This window comes from Drosophila montana, unplaced genomic scaffold (assembly GCF_035044405.1).
Source record: "Drosophila montana isolate Dmon_TW-CO22-7 unplaced genomic scaffold, ASM3504440v1 contig_3617_1, whole genome shotgun sequence".
In the NCBI taxonomy this organism is placed as follows: Eukaryota; Metazoa; Arthropoda; class Insecta; order Diptera; family Drosophilidae; genus Drosophila; species Drosophila montana.
The window spans coordinates 329,250-351,381 of NW_026998502.1; the positions used below are offsets into that span (position 1 = coordinate 329,250).

At 40.9% G+C, this 22,132-nt stretch overlaps 3 protein-coding genes across 8 annotated transcripts; 1 reads left to right on the plus strand and 2 right to left on the minus strand.

Annotated features, from left to right (window-relative positions):
- Nucleotides 1–2,001: 2,001 nt before the first annotated feature.
- On the plus strand, nt 2,002–4,011 carry LOC135435437 (uncharacterized). Its single transcript, XM_064692490.1, has 4 exons — nt 2,002–2,299; nt 2,356–2,929; nt 2,987–3,462; nt 3,545–4,011. The coding sequence occupies exons 1-4, from the start codon at nt 2,130–2,132 to the stop codon at nt 3,876–3,878; spliced, it is 1,554 nt and encodes a 517-aa protein (XP_064548560.1). The 5' UTR covers nt 2,002–2,129; the 3' UTR covers nt 3,879–4,011.
- A 928-nt stretch (nt 4,012–4,939) lies between these two features.
- LOC135435427 (embryonic polarity protein dorsal-like) lies at nt 4,940–21,281 on the minus strand. Of its 6 annotated transcripts, none has more exons than XM_064692476.1 (10): nt 21,040–21,281; nt 19,867–19,977; nt 11,256–11,663; nt 10,186–10,364; nt 9,725–10,119; nt 9,578–9,656; nt 7,096–7,203; nt 6,076–6,138; nt 5,397–6,016; nt 4,940–5,336 (listed from the first exon to the last, which is right to left on the minus strand). In XM_064692476.1, exons 3-10 carry the CDS (start codon nt 11,642–11,644, stop codon nt 5,058–5,060), a joined length of 2,112 nt encoding a protein of 703 aa, XP_064548546.1. In that variant the 5' UTR covers nt 11,645–11,663; nt 19,867–19,977; nt 21,040–21,281; the 3' UTR covers nt 4,940–5,057. The 6 variants fall into 6 exon arrangements, with proteins under 6 accessions (XP_064548546.1, XP_064548545.1, XP_064548547.1 ...); XM_064692475.1 differs by having other exon boundaries at nt 21,030–21,281; XM_064692477.1 differs by lacking the exon at nt 21,040–21,281 and adding an exon at nt 20,414–20,488.
- Nucleotides 7,480–9,473, minus strand: LOC135435428 (embryonic polarity protein dorsal-like). Its single transcript, XM_064692481.1, has one exon. The coding sequence runs from the start codon at nt 9,363–9,365 to the stop codon at nt 7,617–7,619; it is 1,749 nt and encodes a 582-aa protein (XP_064548551.1). The 5' UTR covers nt 9,366–9,473; the 3' UTR covers nt 7,480–7,616.
- Nucleotides 21,282–22,132: the final 851 nt, after the last annotated feature.

Here is a 22,132-nt window from a genome sequence, read left to right on the forward strand (position 1 = left end):
AACCATGAACAAAAAGCCAAGCCTCATGAAATTCGGGTGAGATTTGACCCAGCTATGGTAGTGGGAAAATTCGACCTATGTCGATATAGGATATTTGAGGGTCCCATTATCACATGAATTTTGACCAAAAATAATGTTGCCAGATTTAGATGCCAAATTGTTCTAGAGGTCGAACCATGAACAAAAAGCCAAGCCTCGCGAAAATCGGATGAGATTTGACAAAGTTACGGGGGTGGGAAATTTCGACCAGTATAGGATATTTGAGGGTATATCACATTATCACATGAATTCTGACCAAAAATAATGTTGCCAGATGTAGATGCCAAATTGTTCTAGAGGTCGAACCATGAACAAAAAGCCAAGCCTCGTGAAAATCGGATGAGATTTGACAAAGTTACGGGGGTGGGAAAATTCGACCTATGTCGATATAGGATATTTGAGGGCCCCATTATCACATGAATTTTGACCAATAATAATGTTGCCAGATTTAGCGGCCAAATTGTTCCAGAGGTCGAAACATGAACAAAAAGCCAAGCCTCGCGAAAATCGGATGAGATTTGACAAAGTTACGGGGGTGGGAAATTTCGACCTATGTCTATATAGGATATTTGAGGGTACCATTTTCACATGAATTCTGACCAAAAATAGTGTTGCCAGATTTGGATGCCAGATTGTTCTAGAGGTCAACCCATGAACAAAAAGCCAAGCCTCGTGAAAATCGGATGAGATTTGACAAAGTTACGGGGGTGGGAAATTTCGACCTATGTCGATATAGGATATTTGAGGGCCCCATTATCACATGAATTCTGACCAAAAATAGTGTTGCCAGATTTGGATGCCAGATTGTTCTAGAGGTCGAACCATGAACAAAATCCAAGCCTCGCGAAAATCGGATGAGATTTGACCCAGTTATGGTAGTGGGAAATTTCGACCTATGTCGATATAGGATATTTGAGGGCCCCATTATCACATGAATTTTGACCAAAAATAATGTTGCCAGATTTAGATGCCAAATTGTTCTAGAGGTCGAACCATGAACAAAATCCAAGCCTCGCGAAAATCGGATGAGATTTGACCCAGTTATGGTAGTGGGAAATTTCGACCTATGTCTATATAGGATATTTGAGGGTACCATTATCACTTGAATTTTGACCAAAAATAATGTTGCCAGATTTAGATGCCAAATTGTTCTAGAGGTCGAACCATGAAAAAAAGCCAAGCCTCGTGAAATTCGGATGAGATTTGACCAAGTTCTGGTGTTGGGTATGATATATAAGAATGATATATGTATGTGTGTGTGTGCGTGTGTGTATGTATGTATGTGGCCGTGTGTGTGTTAGTGTATGCATGCAGTTAAAAATATTTCTAATACCAATTGCAGGCTGCAAATTTAAATAAAACGAATTTATACCAAGTGCTCTCCTCCTCGATTCTCAAGAATTCAAGTAGGCTCTGCAGCTTTTGATGCATTTTTAGTTAGTGCCTGGCAAGTGGCTTCGTTAAGTCAGGGGTGAGTATGTTTGTAGGTATGTAGATATGTATGTTATATGTATGTTCTATGTATGTATGTGTGCATGTATGTATGTATGTATGTATGTATGTATGTATGTATGTATGTTTGTATGTATGTATGTAGGTATGTAGGTATGTATGTATGTATGTATGTATGTATGTATGTATGTATGTATGTATGTATGTATGTATGTATGTATGTATGCATGCATGCATGCATGCATGTATGTATGTATGTATGTATGTATGTATGTATGTATGTATGTATGTATGTATGTTTGTATGTATGTATGTATGCATGTATGGTATGTATGTATGTATGTATGTATGTATGTATGTATGTATGTATGTATGTATGTATGTATGTATGAAGGTATGTATGTTCTTTTGAATGCAAACACAAAAAAGGAAATAAATGCTATTAAATTGTGAGCAGTAGGCATTGGGTTTTATTTATTTTAGAGAACTGTTACAGTATAAAACGATTTTAGTTTTATATTCCTGAACAATCTGAACGCATTACAGCTAAAAACTTTCAGTTTTGTGTGTATTACAAAAAACTTGTATTTATTTGTGAGGTGTAAAAAAATTGAAGAATATAATAAAAGTGAAACATCATGTGGCCCAAGAGTCCGCGCATCCGTAGAAATGAGATGCTCAGCAAGCAAAACGATGATTCGCCCCGCTCCAAGAAGAATTCACCACGGGCGCCATACAATGTCGGATCTGTACTAAAGAAGCGTCGCCCCCAAAGCTATAGCCAGCGCATGCAAAAGAAGCTGCAGGGGTGAGTCCATATAGAAGATGAATCTCTGTGCTTTTCCTGGATTGCGTACTTCACAGCATTGAGAGCAAGGAAAATGTCCAGATACTGAAAATACCCAAGGCTGTGCTGCTCACACCATCCTCCTCGGAGATCTCACTTACCACAAGCATTTCCAGAGCGGGCGTGCCCACCTATACCGTGCAGCCGAAGCTGGCGAAGACTCCGGAGGCGGAGGTGGAGGCGCAGCCCGCTGCACTGCCTCCATACCTGACACTCAAGCGACAACAAACTGCGGCCATGCTGAACTTTCGAGCACGCAAATCTGTGTCCCAAATGGACTTTAAGGAGGCACGGCGTACCGGCAACTATCAGCTGGTGGCACATGTGCCCAACTCGAACGCCCTGGTGCCGGCCGGCCAGCACGAGAGTAAGCTGACCATCAAGGATGACAGCCTTACCCAATTGCTGATGCAGGACGCCGCCCAGCTGTGCAGCGCGCGACAGGGCAATGTGCGCTTTGTGGTCAACGGAGATCAGGATGTGCGCATTGCCAGTCTGCGCATCTTCAATACCATCATGCTGCGCTCCTGGCGCCGCCGGCGGGAGGAGGTACGGCATCTTAGCGAACAGGTCGAGGATTTCAAGCGTAGCGTAAGTCCACAATATTCTATTGGAGGCGACTTTCTTATAAGCATTCTTTTATTGTAGTTTGTGAAGAGTCGCAATCAGCTGCATGTCTACAACACGCTGTTCGCGGTGGAGAAGCGTCGCAACGATACGCTGAACGATCAGCTGAAGCAATCCTACATGGACAGTGCCAAGACCAAGATGTCTTACAATGAGCTCAACATTCTGCTGACCCAAACCAACCAGGAGAAGCAGCAGCTGGCGCAGGAGAACGCCTACAAGACGCAGGAAATTGAGAATCTGCAGGAGCTGCTGCAATCGACCAAAAAGGAACTGTTCCAGGCGAACACGCTGCAGCGGGAGCAGCTCGAGCAGCTGGCACGCGTCCAGATCGAGTGCCAGGCTGCCAAGTTCGACATCGAGGAGCTGACGGGTCAGTTGCATGCCCTGAGAACCGAATTGGCAGAGAAGCAAGAATATGTGGAGAAGCTGCGTGACAATATTGCCCTCATTGCCGAGGAGCTGCAGCTGTCCCGCACAAGCCTGGTTGAGCACAAGTGCGAAAAGGAGCTACAAATCAGGTGAGATTCCTCACTAAATCAAAGATAAACCTATTGACTTACTATTTCTCCCACTTAGTAAACTGATAAAACTCTCGGACGAGCTTGAAAAGGACATCAAGCTGAAGGACGAACAGCTGCTCACGCTGCAGAACTGCCTCGCCGCCACGGTGGGTCAGCGCATCCGCCAGTGCTTCGCCCAGAGCCAGGCCTACCAACATGCCACCTACCGTCTCATGCACTTTGTCGCCTACTGCATGCTGCCCGGCACGCCCCCGCCAGCCTTGCCCATGTCCTCCATTCCGTGTGCCGTCAAAAAGCTGCGTGGACTTTTCCATGGCGGCGCCCCAGAGGCCAACGGAGAGCCGAGGACAGCCGGGCAATCAGAAAATAAAATTTCAAATTTCAAGTAGGCATTTGTTTATAATTTATAATTGCACGTTCTGTTCTTTTTGGCGTTCCTTGACGTTCTTATTGGTATTTCATTTATTTTCTATTTAGAAACGGAATTCAAGTAAACAATTAAAATTGTTTTGTTCACTAAAAGGTTGGTTATTCCACTTAATTAAAATATTGGTTTAGCTTTAACAGTCAAGGAAAGAATTTAACATTTTTAGCAGGTAGTTTTTATACCCTGAACCCATTAGAAAATAGGTAAAAAGGGTATTATGTATTTGTGCAAATGTATGTAACAGGCAGAAGGCAGCATCTCCGACCCCATAAATTATATACTTATATTGATCAGCATCAATAGCTGAGTCGATTTAGCCATGTCCGTCTGTCTGTCCGTCCGTATGTATGAACGCAAGGATCTCAGAACCTATAAGAGCTAGAGACTTGAAATTTGGAACGTAGGTCGTCCCAGTATGAGTTTCTTTCCGATATTCGATAACTTGCCCCGTCTCCAAGTAATCGATATAAATCGATATCGAAATCTGGTTTTTTGAGCAATTTTGGTAAATAATAAGAGCTAGAGTCGCCAAACTTGACATGTAGCTTCTAGAATAGTATATATATATCAAGTATCTTTCATTTTATACCTATCGCCTGTTGGAAGAAGAAGGTTCAGGATATCCCCTAGTCGGGAGCTCCGGACTAGAACCTCTTACTTGTTTACAATTGATAATGCTACCTCCTGTTTTTTGGCGTGCCTTGACGTGCTTATTTGTATTAAATTTTACTGAATGTAAAATATTGGTTAAGTTTTAACGAGGTTTGCAGTCAAGGAAAGACATTAGCTAGGGGCTTGGGTTATGCCACATTAAAAACTTATTGAATACTGCTTTCTATATTAATTTTGAATCGCATCTGAACGAAATATGTAAAGTATATTATATTCGCAAGAAAAAGTTGTTATCAAAAATACATAAATTTCAAGCGCAGATTTAATCTAGAAGTCAAGCCATGACCGCAATGTTATCAGCCAAGAAAATCGCCCCAGTTTTGCAATTGATTAGAAAAGATTGTAAATGTGTACTTCTAAAACGATTAATTTATTCGTATTGAAAATATTATGCTAAAAACACACACAGATTTTACATTTGTATAAAACACGACTTATGGACTAACAACAGAGTTTAGTAAGTAAGGTATTACGTAGATATTGATAGATTTGATATTTGCAGATCTTCTGAATTGAGGCGCAGCATTTGCTGATCCTCCGAGTTAATGCGAACCAGCTGCTCGCTGTCGAAGCTGAGCAGGTTGCTGATCGTGGGACCATTCTCATTGTTGTTGTTGTTGTTGGTGTTGTTGTTGCTGTTGTCGTTGTTGTTGTTGTTGACGTTGACAGAAACATTGTTGTCGTACTGCTGATGCATGGGCGTAATGTGCTGCTGCAACTGTTGCTGCTGCAGGGTATGTTGATTTTGCTGCAAATAATAAAAGCATTATTAACCGGAAGAGAGTGGATGCCAGGTTTGTGAGCTTACCAAGTGATTCGTGGTCAGATTCCATTGCAGATTGCTGGCCGCGCCTGCGCCTGAAGTCAGCAGATTGTGCATGGTAAACGGATTGTTGAGATTACTTAAATTGTTGCCGTTGCCAACAGCAACAGTCGCTGGCGCCGCCGACACCGCGGCAGCAGCAGCCACAGCAGCTGCTGAGAATTTGCTCTCCCAATGCGTGGCACTGCCAGCGCTGACAAACGGATTTGGATTGGGATTATATTGCAGCTGTTGATGTTGCTGCTGCTGCTGTTGATGCTGCTGCTGCTGCTGTTGTTGCTGTTGCTGCTGTTGCTGTTGTTGTTGCTGATGCTGTGCCAGCAATTGTTGCGTAAAGGGATTGTAGTTGTTGCCCAACTCCAAGTTGCCAGCACCGCCAGCTGCATATTGTTGCTGCTGCTGTTGCTGTTGCTGGTGATGATTGGGCGACATCAACTGTTGCTGTTGCTGCTGCTGCTGTTGGCCATTGCCGGAGCCTGCCGCTGCCATGTTGTAGGGCGACGGTGTGCTGTTCTGATTGTAATTGCTTGCGGGGGACAATGGCTGCGGCGAGGGCGTTAATTCTGGCGGCGCCCGATATAAGCCAAATGGCTGTGGTGAGGTATCTACAAAATTGCAAACATTTTATTAGCATTTAGTTTATGAGCTGTCAAGTTGTGCTCACCTCTCGGTTCGGTTTTAATGGGCGGTATGTTCTGCGCGTTCCAACAGTTCATGTTGTTTTGTCCTAAAAGCAGTGCACAAATATGTTAGCAAAAATTAAAGCACTTAATAAATAGAAAATATTAAATAAAATAAACATAAGCATAAAGCAACAAAAGCTGAGAACATAAAAAAACTAAGATCTTACTTAAAGCAAAAAAAAAAATAAGTAACAAAAAAAGAGAATTAGACAAAGGGCAAACTAAAATCTTATTTATAGCAAAAATATAAAAAGCCAAAAAAAAAATGTATAAAAAAATTATGTTATATTATAATTTGAAGATTTTGTAAAGAAATTTTGAACTCATGCAAAATTTGTCGTGCTCAAAACTTACTCCGTTCAATTGTTTCTCTAGCGCGACAATATAAAAACTTTAACATTCGAATTTTTCGATATATATATATATATTTTTTTTTATTAATCTACATGTTTTATAAAATAGTTTTTGATTACTTTTAATATTCAATAATTTGTTTTTGTATAAAAATATCAATTTTTTTTTTCGTGTTTTATGCCCGATTAGCAAAGCGACAAATATTTTTTTTTTTTTTCTTAAAATTCCAACAACAATATTGCTACATATATATTTCTACTACGTATTTTTATTAAATATAGTTTGTATTTATTTTTGCATATTGTGCATTTTCTTTATCGTTTTAGATAACTTGAATATTTGCTAATAGTCTATACGATTAATACATCATAGAGCTTGCCAAGTCTTTGGTTTGGTACGAGCATACTTTAATAGGTAGGATCAGTTGATTTTTTGAAAATCAATTATCTAATCGATGTCTTCAAGCAGCATTGACACATTCAAAAAAACTGCGCTCGGGCAGTCTATAAATCCAGCACACAAAAAACACACCTGACAAAAAACACCACACGGATAAAGTGGACAAACTGGACAAGGACGGGCAAAAACCAGCACCACAAAAGACAAAGCCCGCAACCAGGTGAGTGAAAAATTTCGAATTAACTTACTACCATCCTGATGATCATTGTGATGCTGTTGTTTCTGCTGCTGCTGGAGCAGCAGGTGCATGGGATCGCCGCCAGTCTTTTGACGTTTCCGCCTCAGGTGTGCTGGATCTATAAAAAAGAGTTTATAAATGGGGACAAATTGTTTAATTGCCAAACGATGCACAAGTCTTGACTCGGTTTAAGATTACTTAGACAGTTCTATTAAATACAAAATCGGGCGCACATTTCCGGCGGCCCCTCAAAACAAATCGCGCAGCGATTTTCCCCGCGGGGAAAACTCGCTGCTGCACAAATCAAATTTCGTTGGGTAGTTGCGACTACGAGGAAAATAGGGCATACCTATCTGGTACGCGGTTCAACAAATCTAAAACAAATACAATTACAAATTTGGGGAGCTCGTCGATTTCCCCGCTGCCAAGTGTAAAATTCTGCCAGGATGCAGGATCCTCCGCAGCTGACCTAACAAATTGTTTTGGTCGATCAAAAAAATTACAATATTCAATTTCAAGTTCAATTCAAAATTAATTGCCGCCATTTGCCGCCGCCAAGCGTTTGGCCACCTGGTCAGGTGTAAGGATTTCGCCGGCATCCACCTGGGCATAGTAGGCGGAGGTCTCGTCGAACTCGCTGGCCGTCGCCTGGGGCGGCACACTTGTATAGAGCGCAAAGTGTTCGACCTCGGTGAGATCGAGATTGGGATCCATTTTGACATTGAAGTGCGCCTCGATGGAGCTGACCAAATTGTGCAGGCTCTGGCGATCGGCAATGGCCACCAGCTCCATGCCGCCCTCGCTGATGGGTATCTCGGCCAGCTGCAGTGCGGATGCAGTGCGTCTGTCCAACTGGCCGCCCACCGTAATTGTGCTGGCATTCGAATAGGCCTCATTGGGCGCCTGCTGCAGGCTGCTGGCGCTGTCGCCCTTCAAGGGTATGTGCACCACATCCGCATTCAGGTACGAGGGTCGCTTGCCCGACACGCTGCTCACGCTGCGTCCGCAGGGCTTCCCGGCCTTGCCGATCTTTCGCCCCGCCGCCCCGCCCACTGCAGGTGACTTCAACGGACCCGAGCTGACCGCAAGATTCGATTTGGCGGAGCGCTGCGAGGCGCGCAACGGATCGCGCACATTGAGATTATCCAGGCTGGCCGCTGCACTCGTTGCCTTGGAACAATTCTCGCTGCTCGGCTGCATTAGCTCCGGTTTGCTCTTGCGGCGCGAGAACAGCTTCGAGAAGAAGCCGGGCTTCTTTTGCCGCGGCAGCGTATTAAAGTTGGGATTCGATTTGCTTTTGGACTTGGTCTCCGGTGGCTGCGGCAGGCGTTTTGTTGGCGCCGCCGCCGGCTGAATGGGTATGCGGGGATGGATAATAGGCGGCGGCAGTCCACGTGGCTTCTCTCTCACCGGCGGCGGCGCCGCCGCCGCATCCCCGTTGTTAGCCTCTATCGAGCGATTCTCGGCATTGCTGTCCTGCTTGCGCAAACGCTTCGGCGGCAACGGCGGCAATTTCTCCTCCTCCGCGGCGGCGGCAAGCAGCTGGGCAGCCGCCAGTTCCAGCTGCGCCTGCTCCTGCTCCTGAATCCTCTCCTGCTGCTGTCGTTGTAGCTGCTCCTGCTGCAGCTGCTGCGAGTTGACCTCGACGGCATCGTAATGCTGCGCATCTTCTGGCGCACACTGGGACATGGGCGGCGTTGGCGGCATTAGATCCTCCATGGGTATATCGACCGGATGCTTGTAGGCGATCTGCAGGCTGGTGTAGGTGGCCGCATCATCGAAGCTGTCGTCCACCTGCATTGGCGGTCGGTCCATGCTCTGCAGCTCGTTCTGCAGCTCGTTCTGCAGCGTGTTGTTGTAGGTGTCGCGCTGCATCACAAAGTCCGTGTAGATCTCATCCAGCTCGGCCACCTGTTCCAGCAGCTCGTTGAGCGTCTTGTCCTCGTCCGTGGCGGCCACCTGTGTCTCGACTGTTGCCTCGGTGGCATCGCTGTCTGCGGCTTCGCCTTCGCCTTCGGCTTCCACTTCGAGTTCCACTTCGCCTTCAGCTAGACTTGGACTTGGCTCGTGGGGCTGTTCCTGCAGCTCGTTGGACTTCATCCACTCGTTGATTTTGTCGTTGGCCGTCAGCTGGTGCGGCTCTGGCGCTGCCATCTGCTGCTCCAACTCCAGTTGCTCCAATTCGCGCACCTTCTCATCGATAATCGTATCGATTTCCAGCTCCGTGCGCAAACGTTCCGCTTCCGCTTCTGCTTCCGCTTCTGCATCCGCTGCCTCCATATCCTGCGGCACCTCCGCCGCCGCCGCCGCTGGCGTCTCGTCAAACAGACGCGGCTCCGGCTGCTCCAAGGTGGGCGTATTTAGATCAATTACCTCAATCGTTGGCGGCTCGCGCTTGGCGGCGCCCGTATCGACCGATAGTATTTGCTGAAAGATGTCTTCATCGGGCTTCCGCTTGAGATGCCGATGAAGATTCCAGAACGTATGCCTACCTGAATCCAATGGCACATATTCAAAGGGCAGAGCCTCGCTGGTAACGCCGTCCGATGGTCGACGCAGCTGGATGAAAACCTGCGCGACAACAATTCGCATTAGTTCGGAGAGGAATTCTAGAGGATCTAGAGGATCGAGTGGCTCACCTTGGCGGGCTCCGTTATCTCCAGGCTGTGATAGCGCGGCGTCTTAAACGTAATGGCAGTCTGCTTGTGCACGTCCGTGTGCTGAAAATCCCCGAGAGCCTCCCACACCGTCTGGCCGTTCTTCTCCTCAAAGAAGCGCACCGTGATGTCCTCCTTGGCCACCTTCTCGCACAGCAATATGATTTGGGTATTGCCCAGCACGCTGGCCGAGCAGCTGCACAGCCGGCAAATGACCAGATCGGACATCGCTTTCTTATCGAAGATCGGCTCGGAGACAACGGGCGGCAGGGGCGATGTGAAGCGTCCCTTCTGCTCGCTCTCCATGAATACTTGAAAGCACAAACGCACCGAGTTCAGATCAATGCTCGACGGCTGGAAACGATGCGAGAACCCAGCTAAAAGGAATTGAATATTAATATATATATATACAGGAGTCTGGTCTGTATTTGTTGGGCACCTACTCTTGAACGGATCCACGCGAATCTCTTCGCGCGCCTTCAGCGCCGCTTCGATGTCCTTCTTCTTGACACATTGTATGCCCAGATTGCTGAACACGGCTCGCATTGTCTCGCTGCTGATCTCCAGTGTGCAGACGCCCTTCTTGCAGCCCTCCTTGCCCACCAGATTATGCGGATGTGGCCTATTGATGCAGAGAATGAGAGTTGGGTAAAACAATTTTATACAACTAAATAATGTCTTAACCTAAGATAACAAATGCTTGATATAAATATTTCTTACTTAATTTGTAGCAAAAGGTTGAAATTATTCAATTTAAGGAAGAGAGTTCGATCCCAAAACTTTGTTCTCTACATAGGAACAAGACCCAATTATTTCTAGCCTAGTCATATTGCAATTAACAATGGTTTTTACGGAATATTCTCGTTCGAACCACAAGATATTGCATATATTGTATTATATTATAAAATATGTTTAGGGTTTGTAACTATATCCTATAAACTATTAATATAAGAGTTAAGAAAGTCTATATAATAAAATTAAATAATATCTGACTGACAAGATAGATAGATTTAAGATAGCAAACCGAAGGCCATTGTAGCCAGTTCTTTTATATGTATCCAATCAACCTCGCTCCTCTACAGACATCAGCTATGATCTACAACAAATCTTGAACAATATATATATATATATTATTATGCTGATCTATTCGAGCTATTGGTGTGTATATTGCTAATACATAGGAACAAAACCTAATTACTTTAAGCCCAATTATATTACAATTTGGAAATATATTTTCCGAAATATCCCCGTTAAATACCCAGGATATTGTGTATATATTGTATTCTATTATAAAATATGTTTAAGGTTTGTAACTATCCTAACTATCCTATCCTATCCCAACTATCCTACCAACTATAATTATTAATATAAGTAGAAATAATGACAATACCCCCAAATATCTTGCTCCTCTATAGACTTCATATACAATTATCTCCATATCTTGAAAGATATATCTAATATTATGTAGATCAATTCGAGCTATTTGTGTCTTTATTATAATGTTTCATATTACCGATATGGCGTGTCCTTGGTGACACAGGAGACGACGACAACGGCGCGTCCCTTGTAGCCCACAATCTCGATGGTCGGATAGGTTTTGTTCTCGGGCGTGGAATTGACGCCGGGAATGGAGCCCGCCGAGCGTCCCTCGCATTCATAACGGAAACGCAACGCTTTTCCGGCTGGCTGCTCCGTAATCTTCACATACGGTTTCTTTCTCACGTTCTTGGTTGACTGTGACAATTGTTGAGTTTGTTGTTGCTGCTGCAGTTGTTGTTGTTGTTGTTGTTGTTGTTGCTGTTGCTGTTGCTGTTGCTGTTGCAGGCCATTGTAGTTGAGGTTCTGCTGCTGGGGATCACCTGCTGCACCCGCAGCGGCCAGATTATTTTGATTTGGAAACATTTCAAGGCCAAAATATTAGCTGAAAATGAAGATCGAACGGAAAATGGCTTCGTTTTAGTTCAGCTGCAAAAGAGACCCGTCCGAGAATTCTTGGCAGCCAATGACGCCGCCGGCGACAATGACGCCGCACACCAAAAATAATGCCCAATACGAATTTTCGTCTAGTTTCCGCGAAATTTTCTTCTTAAATATATACAAATTTAGTTTCATGGCATAGGTAAACAGACTAGACTCTGTGATTTATCCAAAACCTTACAGATTTGCAGTCTAGACAGAACTGAACACAGAAACTAAGAGAAAATCGAGAAAGAAGGCTATCTTCGGCACGCCGAAGATTTAATACCCTTGCAGACCGAACCTAAGGTAATGCAGGGAAGATTTTGCATAAAAGTAGGAAACATAGTGGAATTTATAAATGGCGAGTTTGGTTAAGATTAAGTTAAGATGTTAAACAAAAAAGTTGTTCATACAAGATCCTCATTTTCGACCGATCGTTCCTATGGCAGCTATATGATATAGTGGTTCGATGGAAATAAGATTTTGCATAAATGTAGGAAACATAGTGAAAGTTATAAATGGCGAGTTTGGTCAAGATATCTTGAAAAACAAAAAAGTTTTCCATGCAGCAACTTAATTTTCTACCGATCGTTCCTATGGCAGCTATATGATAAAGTAGTCCGATGCCGATAGGATTTTGCATTTATACGAGGAGCATAGTAAATTTAATAAATGCCGAATTTGGTCAAGATATCTGGATAAACAAAAAAATTTTTCATACAAGAAACTACTTTTCGACCGATCTTTCCTATGGCAGCTATAGTGATCCGATTCAGCCAATTCCGACATATGTACTGCGTGCAACAGCAAGAGGGACTCTTGCAAAGTTTCATGATGATAGCTTTACAATTAAGAGACTAATACGCATATAAACAGAGAGAGGGACATACGGACATGGCTATATCGGCTCGGCTGTTGATATACTTTATGGGGTCGGAGATGTCTCCTTCTACGAGTTACACATTTTACGACAATATTATAATACCCCCTGCAAGGGTATAATGATAAAACGTGGGCGTTTGTGTACGTTGTTGTTTTACATTCGAGTGTATAGACATTATATTACATTAGTTGATCCCCTCAAAAATGCAGTTGACCGAAAAATTGTGCCTGTTCATGTTCGTGGAACCGGCTGCTGGTCTGGGCCAGGCCAGGCCAGGCCGTAGCTTCGGACATTCATTTAAAAATAACAATTTGCGTAATGCGTGCGCGACAAAATGCTCCGCTGCGGATCTTTGTAGTACAAGTGCCCGACACGAGCAGATATATCTCTCGCAGGTAGCATAGTGTAGACATAGATATAGATGAGACATAGACAGATATAGACTCAGTCGGAGAGTGGCCTCCCCAAAGATTTCGCGTTCCAAAACAAAGTTGCGTTTTATCTGGGAATTGACTTAGGTTCTTTTTGTCGGCACTTTTATATCTTATATAAAAATATACTATAGCCATATGACCTCAGACTTTCGATTCACTCACGTCTAGACATTGGTCTGCCAATAAAAAGAATACGTCAATTGGTCTGCAACCTGGCATGGGGTAAATTAGAAGAAGCAAAAAAAAAAGAATAATAAACGCAAATAAACGTGTCTACGAGTTGCCAATTTTGTAATCTTTTGGGTAATTAATAAAGACTGAAGACATACAAAATCATTTGAGATTTTTTTTTGGACAATTTTTAACAGAATCTAAAAGACACATTAGCAGTATGCTCTCCGAAAAATCTCACACCAGGGAATAATTAAATATATTAATCATTTACTTTGAGATACATAAATTAATATATATATTTAATAGAAACTATTTGATTATAATTATAAATTGATTGCCCAAAATATTGCTTTAGATATAAGAAATGCTATAAATTGTGAATGAAACTATTTTCGCAGGAAACTAAATCCATCGGAAATGTGTTTTTGAAATACCCTAGACACATAAATCTTTTTGGAGGCAGCCAGCATATGTCTGTGTCTAAATAGACCTTTGAATATGAACTCGATCTGCCAGTTTAAATAATAGACAAAATCGGCATTTATCGCAAAAAGCAAAAAGCGAAGCAAATCCAATTCGCACGTCACACCAAATGTGCCTGTCATTTTCAATTTGGCTTTTACCGAGCACGCACATATATTTTATATACATATATTATATATACAATTTATATATAAGCTACATTAAAAGATCGTTGATATATTTCGAACATTGCTTTTATGTTTTTTCGACAATGTAGAACTCAATGCTCGATTCTCGAGGACAAACACACAATATTACAAAAATTACGTCATAAAATGTTGCAAATATGGAATTGGCTAAAAGCCAATATTTGTAATAACTGCAGATAAATATATATAGTCTACTATTTATTTAGCAGGCAGTTTTTCTCAATAATCACCTTTTACTGTATCTAGTTCAATTGTTTCTTAGCTCACAAAATGTTCCAAATTTTTCCGGTTTTCAAACAAACTTTTTTCAATTCTTTGGCTTTTTTATTTGTTAATAATAATTTCTTGAATGCCGCACTATATTTGATTTTCGTTTTGCGGTTTTGACCGGTTCGCGCAGGTACCGAAAAAAAGCGAAATTTTATATATATGCGAGCACGATTTTCCCAAACCACATATATACATATATATGAGTATATGTATAGTTATATATATTTGAATTTTATTTTCGAAACGCACGTCTTGAGTTCTCGCCTATCGGCCATAGACTGAGCAGCGAAAATGAAGGCGAGCAAATATTCATTCGAAAATTTTTGTATACGCGCTCCTCCCTAAAAGTTTTTGTCGTCCGAATCGACATACTGAAAGAAGCTTTCTGATATTTTTATCGCAATTTTGTCTTTTATTTTTTTATTTTTCAAATATATATGTGTGTGTGTGCTTAATTCATATTCCACTGTGTATTTATATTTGAGGCCTTTCCTCGAATCCATCAGCCTTTTTACACAATGTTCCCAATTTAGTTAAAACAAGCATAATTAGAGAAGTATATATATTATATATATAAATATTAGTAACTATGTAAAAAATGCTGGTGAATGGACTCTGTTGGCGATGTCAATAAACCTTAAGACACTTGTGTCAACAAATCGTTAGAAAAATACTAGAAAAAATCTATCATAGACTGCAAGAAATGCAAATAAATAATAAAAACAACAAACGGAACTGATATTTCAGCTGTTCTTTACAACTGTTAAACAATTGATAAGGAAAAAAAATAAAAACAATAAATAGCAAACAGAAATTCGTCTAAAAATATTTTGTAGGATTTCTAGAAACATATTTTTCAAGTTGATTATAACAAGTTTTAAGATATGAATATTTAAATTCCAATAAAGTTGAGTCACAAAAATTCATTGAGAAAAAATAAGCATACATATGTATGCTCCGCCAGAGGCTGCCTGACTAGAAGATCCCCTGTGCCAATCGTAAGCGGCTGAACAAAATATAAACATGACAAGAAATTGCATACAAAATTTCTAAAAATTATTTTCTTTATGTTAAATGTTTGTAATGTGCACGACATAATATACCCTATAGTTTTTGGAAGTGTCTAAAGTATAGAGTATAAAAATGAAAAAATGCAACAAGATAAGCAATATTTCGGATGAAATTGGTTAATCTCTTAAAATTTCTTCAGGCGTTATGCCAAATGTATATAGATTTTCACAACCTAATATACCCTATAGTTTCTGGAAGGAGAATGTATAGAGTATAAAAATGAAAAAATGCAACAAGATAAGCAATATTTCGGATGAAATTGGTTAATCTGAACGAACTAATTGCTGTGTGGGAAAAGCGCAGCAACTGAATAAATGCGCTGGCAGAACGCAATTCTGCTTTATGTTCACAATAAACACATTATTCAGGTAGATATAGAATATAGGTATTAGGCATTAGAGGCATCTGGCGATCTGGCGTTTATTGGCATTTCCGTTCAGTCAACTTGTCAACATTTCTTTCTTAGGGGCTGTTGGCGCCGCTTCAATACGAAAAAGAAAGAAAATGCCTTTCCCTCTACACACTAGTATATTATAATAATTGTGTGTATTTGTTTGCCGAGCGCACATGTGCATTATATGATATGTGATAATTATATATACAAGAAAAGCGACTTGTACGAAATGTTTTTGTTTTTAACAAATCGCAGAGAATTTCCAAGAATATCGTGACTCACAAGGCAAAGATAATCATTACGTTTCGGATATAGTATAATTGGGTGTATCTATAATTTTGAATATGCCAGGAATTCGCTCGTGTGGCCAATGCTGCACAGAATCGAATCATTCAGAAAACGCGTGTTCTGTCGTTTGAGTGATGACATTTTACGGAGGATGGAGCAAAGGTCAGTTACCCCGTGCACTCAGGGATTAGCAGGTGGTTCGGTTATTGACCAGGCTTAAGCCGTGCTTACTTCTTATCCAGTTGCATGGCAACAATTGCCAACACTTTTTAATATTCCCCTCAATTCACATATCCTTAAAATGTCATACTTTTTATTCAGCCTTTCGCCTTCTAGGGGACTCGAATTATAACAAATATTATATTAGCAATTTTTATATTCGGCGTTTAATATTCGTCCCGGACTCTGTGACCGACAGATTATATGGCCATGTATTTGTAACGCTTTTGTTTATAGCACTTTCTCATATATTAACATTTAAGCGAGCTCTAGTCGGAAGTGCCCCCGACTAGGGAATACCCTGAAGCAGAACCAAAATCATTTTTGAAAAAATTGCTTTCCTGTTCCGGACTCGATCTCGCAACCTCATTCAACCTGGCCACCGCTTCATACTCTACAACCATACCAAGAATTAAGTGGGGTAACGACATTAATTCGCACCAGAAAAAAGCGACATAATATAACATAATCGCCGGTATAATGTACGTCGGCGGAGTTGAAGGTTCTTACAGACGGACGGACATCGGAATAAAAGGGTATAAAAACATATATGCACAATAAAACGGTTCGAAACGGGCGCACAAAATGCTGCAGATAAGCTACCGAATTGCCGGCTTTTAGATAGGGTCGAAAAATATGCGTATCAGATGGAATATGATATGGCACGGCGTAGTATACAAATAAAATAATCGATGATATAAAAACACGTCGGGCAATAATGTGCTAGATGCGAGAGTTCCAGAAGTTAGAATGAAACCGAACAGAATTGATTCACAAAACCGTAAAAAAAGAGAAGTTTGCAGCCATAAAATTGATTAATGATAGCAAAAAAAAATACATAGAAAGAGAGAAAACCAATGTGACAGACAACGAGAGAGAGAGAGAGAGAAGGAATTAACTAACCGGCGCCAATCAGGCAGCTATGGGCTATTCGGCCAATAGAATGGAATCTGTTGAATAATTAATATTCAAATTTTATGCTATTTCCAGTGGGTAAAAAAAAAAACTTTTGGCGCCAGGCTCTACACATTAAGATTAAGATCAACATCAAAGTAGCAGCAAATTCTTCTTCAACCGGGCCCAAAACAAGCTCCAACTAGTTGGGAATTCACAGCGAGACGCCGACTTGTCGCCAATATGTTTGGAAAAGAAACAACAAGAACAACAACAACGACAAATTTTAATGATCGCTGGCGTCAAGCAATTTACAGGTAAAATAAAAATACAAATAAATAACTGATAGCTGATGCTGCCGTTGACAAATCTGGAACTAGTTCCGACAAATAAATTGAAGCAGTTCTCGTCGAGTCTTGTCTTCTTTCCGTTCATTTCTATACATAAAACTGTTTGTCGTGATTGACTGACTGATTGATTGACTGATTGTTGATCAACGCACAGCCCAAGCCGTAAGGGCTAGAAAGCTGAAAATTTCACTGTAGTTTCGGCGTTTCCAGAAATTCCACCCGCATGGGTGGAAAAATCGTGAAAACGTTTGTATACAACTTTTTTGTTTACCATCCGATCGGCTTCAAACTCATTTTTAAAGATCTTTGTTCAAATTCATTTAAGGGGTGTCAAAGATTTGGCGGGTGACGTTTCGCGGTCAAATTCATATCCAAAGATCTATACTGAAAATTATTTGAGACGTGCTTCAAGATTCCCACCGCAAGACTAACATGGGCGGAAACCGTTGATTCCAGCACTTGGTTCCTTATTCGATGCACTCAAAACGTATTTTTAAATAGAAGTGGAAATAAAGGTGGGTAGATTTCAATTTTCCAAGGGCGTGAACTTAGTGGAAAAGTAATATCTAAAATTTTTAGCACAAAACGTTCCGCGAGCAAGGCCGGGCAATACCCGCTAGTCATTTTATATCTGTTAAGTCAAAACGCAAAGGCGTTGTCTATCGACTCTATTTTCAAACAATTTTCTATTAATATTTCTAACTACTTGCATGTGACTTGTTTGAAAAGAGTAGAAGAAACGGCTGCAGCAGAAATCTGTTAAATCAGAAGCACAGCTATTTCTAATATGAATGATAAACTATTCAATCAATTTAAAATACCTAGTTTTGGTTAAAACATTATTTCTGTTGGAATATTGAAGTGAATTTATACTTTAGGTATTTTTTCTTTCGGGTTGGAGTAGCTCACAGGCACGTCCAAAAGAATCAAATCACAGCGTTTGGCTTTATTTCAATGTATTCGCTTTTGATTAATGATTGACAATATGAATCCTATGCCATAGCGGAGCTAAACATCAGTTGAATCCCGGGTTTGTTTCATGAAATGTCGTTTATTGACTTGGCTTCAGTTGTGGCTTCAGTCTACACAAGTAGAGCTTTATATTGTATATCGCACAGTTGAGATAACTATACTCTTGATGACTTGCTATATTTGCATTTGTTGTTGTTATTTGTCTCTCACACACATTTAACACTAAATACTGAGTCAGCAGCCGGTTTTGCATGCTGTTTGTGCAATATAAAATTACGTTGAATTAGCAAGAAACATCACATCTGTAATTACCTGTAGTCTTAGCCAAGGACGTGTTAAACTATGATTTACATTTTTATATATTTTTTGTGAAATTTTTTTATGTCTTTTTTAATTAAATCAACGATTTCTTAGTTCAGCAATTTCTTCTTTTATTTATTTTTTGCTTTTCACACAAGTTGGTCGAGTAAAAAGTGATTTATCGCGTGGTAATTTCCGCTGTGAATTTATCCGGACAACAGAACCGCAAACGCATCGAGTCGATCTTCGAATGAAACACAATTGAAAATTCTCGTGCCGTTTTTGACGCCCTAAACAAATGCAAGTGCCTACAGAAACGAAGCGGCAAAGCTTTCCTCACACCCCCCACAACACAAACACAAACACACACACATACACACACAGTAGAAAACTTTTAGGCGACGCGTGCTGCGACTGCGACAGCGACTGCGCTGCCATGTACACAGGTGTTTTAGTTTTCTGTTTTAATATATCGTTTGTATATACGCCAGACGATTTAATCCACACAAGAGCATAAGAATGGAAGGAGAGAGGCAGAGAGGAAGCTTGTGCTGAAAGCTTTTACAAGGGGTTGTAAATACACTGAAATTGAATTTGTGCTACCATCTGAAACAATTGGTTTATAAAAGCCGGATCCCACTATGCTCAAAATATGTTACATTTACCAACTTCACATTCGGCGATTCCATTAGCAAGTGTCAGTTGTCAGTAACATATGAATGGCAAAAGTACCGATTCTTTAAATTAAACAGCTGATTTGAAAAAAAGTTTTCCTTAAAGAAAATACGGCCTCTTAGTGATGGACTCTGCGAGATTTGGCCATCTTTTAATGTTAAAAACTGTGGGATTAGTAGAATTTAAAATTATAATTTAAATTTAACATCTATACGAAATTCGATAAATCAACACAAAAAACTCGTCGCGAATACCAACAATTTTTGCAAATGTGGTTCCTTATGTGCAACATACTTCACATTCGCAAGAAATGTAACATTCGGGAAAAATTTAAGAAATGTTGATAGTGGAATTAGGCTATAATATAATATTTCTAATATTAGAGCATCGTAAGAAAGTATGAATGTATGTATGAAATTCGTGTACGTCATATTGGGCTTACACTCATTCCAAACTGAAGATTCTCAAGGCAAATGGATAAAAGAAATATGCATATGTATGTATATTGTACGAATGAATTCTCAATTCAAAATGTAAGTCCCCTATCCCCTATGAATCTCTTTTACTTACCTAAATTAATGTTTTTTTTAATGAAAACTTAAAATGCATCGAGTGTTGCTTTTTGGTTTTTATAGCTGTACTGTTATAGCTTTCGATGCAAAGTTCGGTACAATTTGGGATCTGAAATTAAACACGTACAAAACACTTTAGGAGCTACGTTTTTCTGTACTCCACAGTAACGGGAGAATACCTTTGTTACGTAAATAAGCTAAGTAAACAAGTATTTCTATTTATTTGTTGCATCGACAACAATACAAATTATTTCAGTGTCTATAATGCACACAATATAACTACATGTTACAGAAACCGGTTCGGTATTTCAGTTATATTTGAATAATTGTACATAAATAACTTTTCTTAGCTTATTTTAATATTTTTTGCACGAAAAAACACGATTTAATGCGACTAGCACACGGCACACTACATGAACTGTGCGATAATAAAGCGAAAATAAAGAAAAGTGTGAGATAGAAAAAAGAGCAATAATAACAACAACAGTAAATGTTATAAAATAAAATAAAAGTACAGAGCGCAAAGTCAAAAATTGAAAACTAACGAAACTCTAAGAAATCGAAGTTTACGGTGAACTGTCGTCGAAAGCGAGAGCGCCAGCTAGTGAGAGCCGAAGAAAGAGTACAAGCAAAGAGAGATAGCGACACAGAAAGCAAGACAGAGAGGGTGGGTGAGAGGGAGAGCGGGTGAGCGCGCGCTTTTGTAATGACGTCGTTTTCTTTTTGGGAATTCCGGGCTTTATGCTTATGCGATCATCATCAATAGCGGCGGCATGTTTTTTTTTTGTTTTTGCAACAGCGGCGGCGGACTTAATTTGAATTCGATAATGTGCGTGCACGCACACACACCTATACACACATATATATGCAAAGCATGTAAGCACACTGTTACTTTTTTTGTTATTGTCTAGCAAGCTTTTGTATAAGTTTAGCGCTTTGGCGAGATCTCAGCGCGGCGTCCGACAACAATTTTGAGTGGCGTAATCTAATCGGCAAAACATTGAATTCTTAGCCATATTATCAAATGTACGTGCATTTGGGGCCCGTTACAAATATGAATTTGTTGTTATTGTTATGGTTTTTGTTTTGTGTTATGCTTTGCGATGTGCTCTCTGTTAAACTTAAAGCTTGCAGGTGAAACTTTTATCATATTTAATGCACCTTTTTTTACGTTTTCATTTTATTTTTATCTACAATTTGTCTACACTTGGCATGCACAGGTTTTCTTAACTTGTCTGCGCCACAAGTGCGCAGCAGAAGAGAGACACAGTCACAGGGGCAGAGAGAGCGAGAGCGAGAGTGAGGGAGCTTTTAGCATTCGCGCGCGCGCTGTTTTGTAAGACGTTAAAACAAACGTTAAAAGCACACGTTATCGACGTCCGACCGACCGACCGATCACATCGCCAGCGAATTGAAGACTAAACTGGAAGCCAAGAAGAGCAAAACAAGTCACGCAGACGCCATTAAAATTGCCGCCAAGCCAAGAGCTTTTCGTTTGATAGGGCAAACAAAAACAAAGATCACAGTTTAACCAAAGACCCAAAGCAAGGCATGACGCAGCCATGGCCGTCGACAACAAGTACAAGCGCGGCTCAAGAGCGCGCCAGAGAGAGAGAACAACAAAGACAACGTCACAATCTCCGGCTCATTTACCAGCTGAGCGAAGCTTACCTAAGCTGAGCTGAGCTGAGCTGAGTCACGTTGACGTAGCGACATCGAAGGCGGATTGCAAAACAAACAACTGGCTCTGTCTGGAAAATTTCTCGCAGTGTCGAGCGAGAGTGACTCACACGCGTTCGCCCAAGAAAAGCTTTTTACGCGCCACAGCGCTTTTATGAATGAAAATGTTCTGTTGTGGCTAAATGGGTGGCATGGGTGGCATGGGTAGCATGGTTGGCACCCGCTGTTGCCGCTTGTTTGTCTGCGACAACATCGACTGATTCAGGCCACAATTCCTGGAAAAGGATATCATCATTCGCTGGCATTTGTTATGGCATTAACCATAGTCGAAGGCGCCATGACTCACATGCGCCCTGCAGCATGCCTATGTCGTAAATTGACTTTCACTTTCCGCATGAACTCTGACATTCAGGATGCCTTTTTCCATGGAACTCATCAGTTGCGAAAATTCATGCCTTGCTGATTCATGCAACGAGCATGAAAATTACCCAAAGTGAAGAGATAAAGTTTCGAATAAGAAACTTGTACTTTTTCTAAATAATTTATTGAATCAGAAATCTGTATCTTTGTAAATTTACATACAC

Excerpts from the sequence above, each read along its gene's own strand:
- LOC135435427 (XM_064692476.1), bottom strand. The coding sequence starts at position 11,644 with ATGTTTCCAAATCAAAATAATCTGGCCGCTGCGGGTGCAGCAGGTGAT. Across the intron at positions 10,365-11,255 it reads ACCAAGGACACGCCATATCG|GCCACATCCGCATAATCTGG; the intron begins GTAATATGAAAC and ends CTGCATCAATAG. Across the intron at positions 6,017-6,075 it reads CATTAAAACCGAACCGAGAG|ATACCTCACCACAGCCATTT; the intron begins GTGAGCACAACT and ends GCAATTTTGTAG.
- LOC135435428 (XM_064692481.1), bottom strand. The coding sequence starts at position 9,365 with ATGGAGGCAGCGGATGCAGAAGCGGAAGCAGAAGCGGAAGCGGAACGT.
- LOC135435437 (XM_064692490.1), top strand. The coding sequence starts at position 2,130 with ATGTGGCCCAAGAGTCCGCGCATCCGTAGAAATGAGATGCTCAGCAAG. Across the intron at positions 2,300-2,355 it reads ATGCAAAAGAAGCTGCAGGG|CATTGAGAGCAAGGAAAATG; the intron begins GTGAGTCCATAT and ends CGTACTTCACAG. Across the intron at positions 2,930-2,986 it reads TCGAGGATTTCAAGCGTAGC|TTTGTGAAGAGTCGCAATCA; the intron begins GTAAGTCCACAA and ends CTTTTATTGTAG.